The 12,528-nt window shown below is 37.4% G+C and overlaps 1 protein-coding gene across 3 annotated transcripts in view; it reads right to left on the minus strand.

Moving 5' to 3' along the window:
* KIDINS220 (kinase D interacting substrate 220) overlaps positions 1–12,528 on the minus strand; it is a 109,780-nt gene that overhangs the window by 53,358 nt on the left and 43,894 nt on the right. For all 3 annotated transcript variants that reach the window (XM_025353580.1, XM_025353581.1, XM_025353582.1), the window contains 5 exons: positions 9,855–10,019; positions 8,695–8,874; positions 7,785–7,950; positions 5,305–5,456; positions 4,838–5,127 (listed from right to left, as the gene is read on the minus strand). In XM_025353580.1, coding sequence (XP_025209365.1) covers positions 4,838–5,127; positions 5,305–5,456; positions 7,785–7,950; positions 8,695–8,874; positions 9,855–10,019 — 953 coding nt within the window. The remainder of the gene's footprint in view (positions 1–4,837; positions 5,128–5,304; positions 5,457–7,784; positions 7,951–8,694; positions 8,875–9,854; positions 10,020–12,528) is intronic.

The following is a 12,528-nucleotide window of genomic DNA, read 5'->3' on the forward strand; positions in this document are numbered from 1 at the left end:
TGCAAGAAGAAATAGATAAATACACTATCATAGCTGGAGACCTCAACACCATTCTACAAGGACAGATGCAGCAGTCAGAAAACCAGTAAGGACGGACGCAGTTCAGCTCAACACCACCATCAATCAACTTGGTATGATAGACATCTACAGTTACTTCATCCAAAAAAAATAATTCACATAAAGCATTCACCAAGATGGACCACATTCTGAGCCATAAAACACACCATAACAAATTTTTTTTTTTTTTTTTTTGAGACGGGGTCTCGCTCTGCCGCCCAGGCTGGAGTGCAGTGGCACAATCTCGGCTCACTACAAGCTCCGCTTCCTGGGTTCACGCCATTCTCCTGCCTCGGCCTCCCAAGTAGCTGGGGCTACAGGCGCCCACCACCACGCCTGGCTAATTTTTTGTATTTTTAGTAGAGACGGGGTTTCACTGTGTTAGCCAGGATGGTCTCAATCTCCTGACCTCATGATTCACCTGCCTCAGCCTCCCAAAGTGCTGGGATTACAGGCGTGAGCCACCGCGCCCAGCAACAAATTTAAAATAGAAATCATGCATACAATGTCTACCCTCGGTGGAATTAAACTAGAAATCAAAAACAGAAAGATAATTGGAAAATCCCAAAACATGTACAGATTTTAAAACACACTTCCAAATAACACATGGGTCAAAGAAAAAAAATCTCAAGAGAAATTTTAAAATATTTTGAACTAAATAAAAATGGAAACACAACTTATCAAAATTTGTGGGATGCAGCAAAAGAACTGCTAAGAAGAAAATGTATAGCACTGAATGCATGTATTAGTAAAGAATAAAGATATAAAATCAATAATCCGGCTGGGTGCAGTGGCTCATGCCTGTAATCCTAGCACTTTGGGAGGTCAAGCAGGGTGGAGCACTTGAGCTCAGGAGTTCGAGACCAGTGTGGGCAAAACGATGAAACCCTATCTCTACAAAAATTAGCCAGGCGTGCTGGCATGTAGCCTGTGGTCCCAACTACTCAGCAGGCTGAGGTGGGAGGATTCCTTGAGCCCAGGGGGCAGAGGTTGCAGTGAGCTGGGATTGCACCACTGCACTACAGCCTGGGCAACAGAGTGAGATTCCATCTCAAAAAATAAATAAATAAAAATAAAATAAAATTAATAATCTAAGCTTCCACCTCAGGAAAGCAGAAAAAGAAGAGCAAATTAAATCCAAAGTAATCAGAAGAAAAGAAATAATAAAAACTAAAACAGAAATAAAACAATGAAACCAAAAGCTAGTTAGGTCAAAAGGTAAACACAACCAGTAAGCCTTGGACTAACTAAGATGAAAGAAGAGGGAACACAAATTCAGAATAACAGCACATGAAAGAGAGGTTATCACTTTAGACCTCATGGAAAAAACAGGATAATAACGGGATACCACGAACAACTCTATGCCCACAAATTTGATAACTTAGATAAACGGACCAGTTCTTTGAAAGACATAATTTGCCAAAATTCATAAGAACAGGCCTGTATCTATTGAAGAAATTGCATCAATAATAATTTTTCAAAACAGAAAGCACCAGGCCCAGAAGGGTTCATGAGTGAAGTTTACCAAGCACTTACAGAAGAAATTATACTAACTCTACATAGCATCTTTCAGAAGACAGAAGCAAAGGGAATGCTTCCTAACTCATTCTATGAAGTCAGCATCACCCTAATACCAAAACCAAAGTCATGACCAGAAAAGCAAACTACAGATCAATAAATATCTCATGGACATAGACACAAAAATCCTCAACAAAGTATTAGCAAATCATATGCAAAATATATAAAAAGAATTATACACCACAATCAAGTGAGATTTATGACAGGTAGGTAGGGCTGGTTCCACATTCAAAAATCAATTAATGTAATCCATCACATCAACAGACTAAGCTGGGCACAATGGCTCACACCTGTAATCCCAGCACTTTGGGAGGCCAAGGAGGGTGGGTCGCCTGAGGTCAGGAGTTCGAGACCAGCCTGATCAACATGGTGAAACCTCGTCTCTTCTAAAAATACAAAATTAGCTGGGCGTGGTGGTACACTGCTGTAATCTCACCGACTTGGGAGGCTGAGGCAGGAGAATCACTTGAACCCGGGAGGCAGAGGTTGTAGTGAGCTGAGATGGCACCACTGCACTCCTGCACTCCAGCCTGGGCAACAAGAGTGAAACTCAGTCTCAAAAAAAAAAACAAAAAAAACAAAAAACAGACTGAAGAAGAAAGATCACATGATTATATAAATAGATACAGAAAAAGCCAACACCCATTCATGGTAGAAACTCTCAGTAAACTAGAAACAGAGAGAAACTTCTTCAACTTGATAAAGAATATCCATAGTTAACATCATACTTAATGGTGAGAACATGAGAACATATACTAAGATCAGGAACGAGGCAAGGATGTCCCTTTTCTTACCACTCCTTTTCAACATAGTACTGGAAGTCCTAACTAACGCAATAAAACAAACAACAACAACAAAAAAGGAAAAAAAAGGTATGAAGATTGGGAAGAAAGAAAACTGTCTTAGTTCACAGGTGACTTGACTCTCTATGTAGAAAAAGTGAAAGAATCAACAACAAAAAAACCTCCTGGGACTAACAATTATAGCAAAGGTTTCAGATTAATATACAAAATTTGATCACTTTCCTATATATCAGCAATGAACAAGTCAAACATGAAATTAAGAACACAATTACTATCTATATTAACACTGCAAAAAATGAAATAGGTATAAATCTAACAAAATATGTATAAGATCTATATGAGAAAACTACAAAACTCTTGAAAGAAATCAAGGAAGAACTAAATAAATGAGGAGATATTCCATGTTCATGGATAGGAAGACTCAATACTTGACCTATAGATTTAATGCAATCTCAATGAAAATCCCAGCAAGTTATTTAAGGTGAATCAAAAGTTCCTATGAGGAGAAAAAGACCCAGAATAGCCATCACAATATTGAAGGAGAACAACAAAATAGGAGGACTGACACTACCCAACTTCAAGAAAATAAAGCTAGAGTAATCAAACAGTGTGGTATGGGCAAATGAATAGACAAAGAGAAAAGAGAGCCCAGAAACAGACCTACACAAATGTAGTCAATTGGTCTTTGACAAGCGGCAAAGGCAATACAATGGAAGAAATAGTCTTTTTAACAAATGGTTCTGGAACAACTGGAAACAAAAAAAGAAAAGAAAGGGTAGAGAAAGAGAAGAGAGGAGAGGAGAGGAGAAGAGAGAGGAGAAGAGAAGAGAACAGAACAGAACAGAACAGAAGAAGCAGCAAAGAAGCCAGCAAGAAAGCAAGAAAGAAGAGAATCTAGACACATTCACACTTCACAAAAATTAACTCAAAATAGCTCACAGACCTAAATGTAAAAATATAAAACACCTACAAAATAACAGAGGATAAAATCTAGATGACTACAGGTTTGGTGTTAACTTTTTAGATAGTACACCACAGCAAGATCCATGAAAGAAAGAATTAATAAGCTAGACTTCATAAAAAATGTCTGCTCTGCAAAAGACACTGTCAAGTGAATGAAAAGCAACCCAAGGAATGGGAAAAAATATTTGCAAAAAGCATATCTGATAAAAGACCATTATCCAAAATATACAAAGAACTTTTAAAACTCAACAATAAGAAAATGAACAACCTGATTGAAAAACAAGCCAAAGACTTTAACAGCGAATTCACCAAAGAAGACATACAGATAGCAAATAAGCACATGAAAATACACTCCACAACACGTGTCATCAGGGAAATGCAAATTCAAACAATAAGATACCACTGCACACCTATCAGAATGGCCAAAATCCAGAACACCAAAAATACCAAACACTGGTGAGGATGTGATGTGGAGCAACAGGAGCCTCATTCATTTCTGGTGGGAATGCAAAATAGTACAGCCACCTTGGAAGACAGTTTGGTTGTTTCTACAAAACGAAACACCATACAAGCTAGCAATCACACTCCTTGGTATTTACCCAAAGAGAGTTTTCAACTCCTTTATGTTCATACAAAAGCCTGTACACAAAAGTTGATAGCAGCTTTATTCATACTTGCCAAAACCTGGAAGCAATAAAGATGTCCTTCAGTAGGTAAATGTATAAATGAACTGTGATATATCCAGACAATGGAATATTAGCCATGCTAAAAAGAGATGAGCTAGCAAGCCATGAAAAGACACGAAGGGAAACTAAATGCATATGACTATGTGAAAGAAGCCAATCTGAAAAGACTACACATGTATGATTCAACTAGGTGACATTCTGGAAAGGGCAAAACTATGGTGATAGGAAAAAGAAATGGTAGCCAGGGATTAGGGAGGAGGGTGGAGGGAAGGGTGAACAGGTGTGAACAGGTGAAGCACAGAAGATTTTGAGGGCAATAAATCTACTCTGTATAAGACTATAATGGTGGATACATGTTACACATTTGTCCAAGCCCATAGAATGTACCACACCAAAAGTGAACCCTAACGTAAACTATGGATGCTGGGTGATTATGATGTGTCAACCTAAGTTCGTCAGTTGTAACAACTGTACTGCTCTGGTAGTAATGGTGCTAACTGGGGAGGCTCTGTATGTGTGGGGGAAGTGGGTATATGGGATATCTTTGCACCTCCCTCTAAATTTTGCTGTGAACTTAAAACTACCTTAAATTATAGTCTTGAATGAATGAATGAATGAACAAATTAACTAACCTAAAATAAATGCAACACTTTTTAACACTTAGAGAGTATACTTCCTAAAGCCCAAATGAGCATGGCAGTGGCAGCACATTCACATTACAATTTTTTCTAATAACCAGTGGGTGCTTACTTTCATGAATCCTTCGCTTTTCAATTTGTGCAGTTTGGAGGCTGCATTATGGAGGCGTTTTCTTTGGGAATTCAGGAGGGAGTCCAGCACTTGCCACCATGTACGACAGTTCAACACAAAGGCCAATCCCACTATAGATGCGATTGATATGAGGACAGCATTTACAGTCAGATGCTTTGGGTCAACTCTAAATATAGCCAGAAGAGTAATTCCAGATATAATGCAGCCAATGATAAAAAGGAAAATGACAAAAGATGGGAGACAACATGTTTTTTTCCATTTCTTTTTACCTGTAATGCAACAAACAGTTTTAATAATTACTAACATATCAAGTATCTAGAAAATCCTAACATTATAGTCACAGTACCTGATGAGTCTAATGTTCAAGGCATGTTTCATGAAAATAAACTGAACATCCATCCCACCCCCACCCCTTACACACAAAGAAGGAAGGAAGGAAATCCTACCCTGAGTATCTTCAGTCTTGAATACTCGAAAAAGCCTGGTTGCCAAAAAGCCAAACTCTCTTTCACAAGCATCCGAGAGGGTTGCAATCATTTCAGCCAGAGAAGTTTCTCCACCTACACTGGACAGTCTATTGTAATCTGTAAACAAAAACCTTGAAGAAAAGAACAAATCAAACATGACTTTGGTATCTAAAGTAACAAATAACTTAAATGTATGTATGTCATCTTTGCATCATTTACCCTTTATTTTATTTCTCTTTCAAAATATTGTTTTTTAAATTCCAAGGACGGAAAAGAATTTGTAATTAGGTAGCTTCCACTTCTAAAATCTTACATACTTTTCTTAGGAAAAAAACAGTAATAAAAGTGAAATATGCAGAGTCACATGAAGTAATTCTGACTAAGGACAGTCGGGGGAAAGTTATGCCAGAACTTAGATGTGGAGTACCGGACACCCCAGCAGACCTGATGACACAGTGGTTAAAAGGTGACACCTGTGTCATGATGTGGCCACCAACAGTTGCACAAAGAAAGTTTTCTAACACCAACGAAAGAGACTTGAACCCTGAAAAAATAGTAATTACATTCATTAAAGAATTTCAAGCCCAGTAATACCATTTAAAAACTCAAGTTTTAGAATGGTTTATTTTATTTATAGCCTCAACATCTACCAGGGATTGAGAAATAGTTGTATTCTCTTCACAATTGTTCTTAAAAATTAAGTGTTCTTAAAAAATTAAGTGTTCTTAAAAATTATTTGTATTCTGAGTCTCTGAATCATTATTATTTCTGTATTAGTTCCTTTCTCCCTTCCATCTGTAAATTAAACTCTCATCTCAGTCCAGTAGATAAGCATTGCTCTCAGAATACAATCTGTATTATACTGTGTGGTCTTCATGATGCTATTTTAATTGTTCTAACTGAAAAAAAAAATACCACCTCATTAATTTAGACTGGTTTCCTTATTTTCTGTAAAAACATTCTCCCAATTATTTTATTCTGTTTTCCTTTTAACTTTTTCACTTTTAAATCCTTTTCTTAATACTTAATTCTATATGCTAGTTACTTAAAAGTTTTCACCTTTATTTTTCTCTTATATCCAGTTTTAATATTTTATCTGATTTGGCCTATTTATTTTCATCTTAAATTACACTTATTTTCTCTTATAATTTAAAATGGTTTCATCTTTTAATGCTTTTTATTTATTTATTTAGAGACAGGGTCTCACTTTGTCGCCCAGGCTGGAGTGCACTGGCATGATCTTGGCTCACCGTACCCTCAACCTCCCAAGCTTAAGCAGTCCTCCCACTTCAGCCTCCCATGTAGCTAGAACTACACGTGCACCACACCCAGCTAATTTTTCTATTTTTTGTAGAGATGGGGTTTCGCCATTACCCAGGCTTGTTGTGAACTCCTGAGCACAACCAATTGCCCACTTCGGCCTCCCGCAGTGCTGGGATTACAGGTGTGAGCCACCACATCTGGCCTTAATACTATTTAAATTCTTACATTGCTTACTTCCATTGACTTTCTTTTGCTTTTAATTTTCTAGCCTTTTTTTTCTTTTTTTTTTTCCATTTTACTTTCTTCTGGAGTCCTCTACCTTTCCTTTATTCCTGGACTTAAACATTTTTCATCTTTTCTGTTTTCTCATACATTTCCTACTTAGTATGAATAATAATTTTAGATAGACATGTGAATATATTTCCTGAGCTGAGAAAAGCACAGCTCAGAGAGGGAAGTTGGGTTTCCCCAGGTTAACTGCTCACATAAGGAGGGGCCAGGTCTCCAACCAGGAGCTCTCTGGAAACCAAGGCCATTGGCTGGACCCTTCCTCCATCCAGTGCTCTCTTCAAAGTGTGTTCCAAAGGACAGTAACAGGTGACATAACAGGGAGAAAAGGTTTATGCTCAAATAAAATTTGGTAAATAAAGGTTAAACAGCTTTCTTTATGGAAAGGTGCCTCTGATCCTTTAACATACAAGAGGGACACATAATCTGAAGTGTTTCCCACAGTATTTGACCAGGGCATGTTTTTATTTTTGTATGTAAAAGGTTCCAGGTACCAATGTTTTTTGGAACATACATTGAGAAATTATACTCTATAAACTTTTTTTTTGAGACAGAGTTTCGTTCTTGTCACCCAGGCTGGAGTGCAATGGCACGATCCTGGCTCACTGCAACCTCTGCCTCCCGGGTTCAAGCGATTCTCCTGCTTCATCCTTCCAAGTAGCTAGGATTACAGGAATGCACCATGACGACCCCTCTAGTTTTGTATTTTTAGTAGAGATGGGGTTTCACCATGTTGGGCAGGCTGGTCTCGAACTCCTGACCTCAGGTGATCTGCCCACCTCGGCCTCCCAAAGTGCTGGGATTGCAAGGGTGAGTCATCGTGCCCGGCCCCTATAAATTTTTTGAAGTGAAAAATATTTTTTTCTGAATCTCACTGAAGATTCCTTCTATCAAATGGAACAACTCACCTCACAGGTAAAGCTTTAGTAGTCTGCTCTGGCAACTCAGGTGGATTCACAAACATCAATTTAAGGAGGAGTTCCAAATATCCAATATGTCTTGCCAATCTAGTGCTGAGGACCCAGGCCCAATTCCAACTCTCTCCTTCTCTTCGTCCACCAAAGTAAATGACAACTGAAATTCACAGTTTAAAAAAGTTATCCAAAGCAGTCATCAGTCAAGCAGATCTTTTCTCCAAAGATCAAATATCAAGCGATGACAGCTAAGCTTACATAGCTTTCTATGGTCCCATACTATTTCCTAACTACTCCTCAAAGAATTCCATTAACCTCCCCTAAGATACAGAAGATACGAAAAACGAAAAGTAAACTGACTAAAATATGCCTTAAACAGAAACATAACTGCAGTTCAGATTCAAATGCAAATGACTTTGGATTTATCACTATTTGCAACTGGTGAAGTTGGTTATCAGTTCCTCTTACAGTAAATCTATTTCCTTTCTTGCAACTGAAGACATCCCCAAGAATAGGGATTATATTATATTTTTTTACTTTGCTTTTAGATAAAATTAAAAGTACAGACATGGTCAAAATGCTCAAGAGCACGCCGTGATGGCTCAGAAGCCTTCTTTTCAGAAAAAAGATTTAAATATAAATCATTAATTAAAGTAAGTATAATAATCTAGGGTCTTGCTTCAAGATTAACAAGTAGTACATCAGTTTATAAGCTACTTCTGCCAAGTTGTGAGCAATGTTCCTTTAGGAAAATTTATGAAGTAGCAAAAAGGTCAATTTTCTCACCCTATTAGTGAAAATCACATACAGGTTTTCAAAGACAGATAAAGATAACGTTTTTTTCTTTATCTATGAATCTTAACATTTTCTCCATTTTTGAAAAAGATAAAAAGCAAAAACTTACTAAAGAATATATATAAGAGAGCCAAGAAGCTCAATGACACTGCTATTCCAAGATTCGGATGGACCGTGAAGGCAAACAATAAACCAAGCCCTCCACAAAGTAGCAGGGTAAGAAACACTATGAGCCACGAGAACTGAAAGAGAGGCTCAATCTGTTGTCCAGCGAAGGTTTTCATTTCATCTGAAAGATAATTTAGTATGAAACCTTATTCCTGTTTTAAGAAACACAACTTTTAACACGATTTGCAGTTTTCACATTTTCAATGTAAACATTTATTGGGCACTTTACTAGGTCCCTAGATAGAATACTGCTACTTAACCATTTTAACCAGTGTTCTCTTGCCAAGATGAACATCTCACCCCCAGGACCACAGCTAGGCCTGAATCACCACCCTCTCCTGCTTCACGTGGAGGATGTACGAAATCCCTTCTCATATACTCCCACCTGTCAAGATTTTCTTGAGATTTTTTGTGGTTTGCATTAACACAAACATTACGCATATGCATATTGTTTCCACATGCAAAAATAATACTCTATATCTTCAAACTACATGTCACCACCATTCCACTGTGATCGTCCTCATCCCTTCTCCCTCCAATCACAATTGAGAATACTGTGCTTAAAGGTGCATGTTGAGCCCAAAGGAGCCCCATACAAGTTATTCTTTGTACAAAACTTGGGGAAATTTTTACAGGCAATACTGAAACCTATCCTTGAAGAATGAGCAAGATTTTGCCAAGCAAAAGGCATACGTGTTAGGTGGGTGGTAGTGAGGCCAGCTAAGAAGCTGCTTATAGAGGGAGCAACCTGGGAAACACGTCTGGTCTGTTCTTGCAAGAGCAAACAGTCCTCTGTGACTGAAGCTGGGGCACATGCCAGAGGTGGTGCTGGCAGGTGGGACCATGCAAACTGACAAGTCTGTGAAGGGCCCAAAAAAACCTGCCAGCAAGGGTTTTTATGTAGGTTTATCACACAACTGGATCTGCTTTAGAAAGAGAACTCAAATGACCGTGTGAAGGACCAACCAGAGGGGAGTTCATCTCAGTAAACCGTGTAACACACATGCTCATACAGAAAGCGGTCTTCCTCTTTATTTCAGAAAAATCCCCAGAGAAAACCTTGTTTTACATATAGAGACTTTGTATAAGCAAGCTCTTCACCTTCTAGTTTCTTGAGTAAGAAAGATTTCCCACTTCCCCATTGTGCATATAACCCCACACAAATAGGTGGCTGCATGGTCGGCTCACTGAGAATATCTGCTAGGGCACTGCTATATAAATCATATCCAAGCATGTCACCATCTGTTTCAGTAGGAGACAAGTGTCCTGTAATTAAAACACATCATATCTTACGTTAAACAGTGGAATTACTATTAGAAAGGAACACTATTTTCATTTATTGTTTACTTGATTAGAAAGGAAAAAATTATTTCAAATGTTTATAACCATGTAAAGACAGTTTCAGGGAGTCTCTGAGCCTACTCTGACTTGGAAGGCTACCTGATTTAAAATTAACAAAAAAAAGTTTCAGAGATTCTTAAATTACTATCATATTTCATAGAACTTAAGATACCTATTAATTATGAGATACATCTTTTTACGTATAACTAAGAAAGAACAAAATGCTGCCAAATTGTGACATCATGCTTTCTTGTCCATCACTTACAAGACACATACCAATTTCAGAGATGTTAAATTATGGGAACAGTGTGCATTTCAGAATCAGTAACACATGATGATTGACACAAATGAGTATGTAAAATAAATTTAATATGTGTAATACCTATACAAAGAAAGTTACAAAATGTTACTGAAGAGCATAATAGATAAGAGAAAAAGAAACATTCTAGGATTCCAAGCAGAAAGGTTCAGCAATTCTCCCAAATTATTCTGTCACTTCAAGGTAGTTCTAATTAAAAACCCATGAGAATTTTGTTTTAATTGAAAGGAAAGAAGAATATGTAAGAATAGGAAAAAAAAAATAAAGACTACTGAAGGGTAGTTGTCACTGGAGAATAAAAATGTAAAACAATAATTTGAACATTCTGGAACTCATATAGGATATTAACATAAGTGGCATTTCAAATAAGGCAGGAAAGGATGAATTAGTAAGTGGTGTTGGGAAAGTTTAATCATTCATGAAAAAAATTAAATTAAAATGCTACATACCTCATAGCCTTAACAAAATTTTCTGAAACATTAAAAAATTAAGTAGAAAAAAGTAAAACCATAGAAGTAATAGAAGAAAATACAGGAGAAACTTTAAAAATCTTTGTTTAAAAAGGCTTTTCTTTCTCAATGTAATACTAAGGCCAGAACTGCAGGAAAAGACTAATGAATTAACTACAAAAATGTAAAACTTTTGAATGCGGAATAAAAATCCATGACCATCAACCAAGAGTATGCTGAGGAGAGGGGAATGCAGCACATAGGACACACCCAGGATCAATATCCATAACACAGAAAGACTCTTACATCAATTTTTTTTTAATATTGAAAACTAAAAAGTGGACAAAGGATACTAAAAGGAAACTGGCAAGAATACAAGTAGCCTATGAATATATTACATATTATCTAAGCCAAAAGGCTGAGAAGCAATAGCCAGTAAATATATTACAAGATCTCAATTTCACTAATAATTTTAAAACACAAATTGAAATTAGATTTTTTTTTCTTATTTATCTGATTTGCAGATAAATAAGAGTAAGAGGCTGGAAATACCCAGTGCTAGCAAACTTGTGGGGAATTGTGGTATCTTACACTGCCAGAGGGAGAAGAAATTTTTACAACCATTTTGGAAAGTGTATCGAAACTACTGGCATCCATTGACTTAGGAATTCTACTTGTGGGAATTTACCCTAAGAAAATAATCCTAATTGTACCCCCTGAATCTCTAATACTATTTTCAAAAGAAAGAAAAAAAATCCTAGAAATAAGAGTCAACGAATATATGTACAAAGGTGTTCGCTGCAGCACTAATTGTTCGCAAAACTAAATATTCACCAACAGAGAACACAATGTACTATGATGAAAAATTATGCAATAATTAAAATATGATACGTTAAGCTTTTGTAACATAGTATAACTCAATTTTTATTTTTTAAAACTATATAGTATATAACATTTTTATAAGCATAAAGAAAAGCCTGGAGGGTCATTTAAACAATTACAAGTTGGGAGATAGGGGATAATGGGGAATTTTCACTTTCTGCTATACTTACATTTTCATTCCTGAAATGTAATTAGTGCACATTACTATTATAATAAGAAAAAATATTTTAAAATACAAAAAGTCTTAAAAAAATAGAATCATGGCCAGGCACAGTGGCTCATGTCTGTAATCCCAGCACTTTGGGAGGCCAAGGTGGGAGGATCGCTTGGCCCCAGACTAGGGAACATGGCAAGACCTCGTCTCTACAAAACAAAATAAAAAATTAGCTGGGCGTGGTGGCCTGGGCCTGTAGTTCCAAGTACTCAGGAGGCTGAGGTGGGAGGATCGCTTGAGCCCAGGAATTTGAGGTTGCCGTGAGCTATGACTGCATCACTGTACTCCAGCCTGGGCAACAGAGGGAGACCCAGTGTAGTGGTACGATCTTGGCTTACAGCAATCTCCATCTCCCTGGCTCAAGAGATCCTCCCACCTCAGCCTCCCAAGAAGCTAGGACTACAGGCATACCACCACACTCAGCTCTTTTTTAAATTTTTTGTAGAGATGAGGCCTCACTGTACCGCCCAGGCTTGTCTCAAACTCCTGCGCTCAGGCAATCCTCCTGCCTCGGCCTCCTCAAGTGCTGGGATTACAGGCATGAGTCATCATGCCTGGCCTTATTTTCCA

The sequence above is a fragment of the Theropithecus gelada genome, chromosome 13, assembly GCF_003255815.1.
Source record: "Theropithecus gelada isolate Dixy chromosome 13, Tgel_1.0, whole genome shotgun sequence".
In the NCBI taxonomy this organism is placed as follows: domain Eukaryota; kingdom Metazoa; phylum Chordata; class Mammalia; order Primates; family Cercopithecidae; genus Theropithecus; species Theropithecus gelada.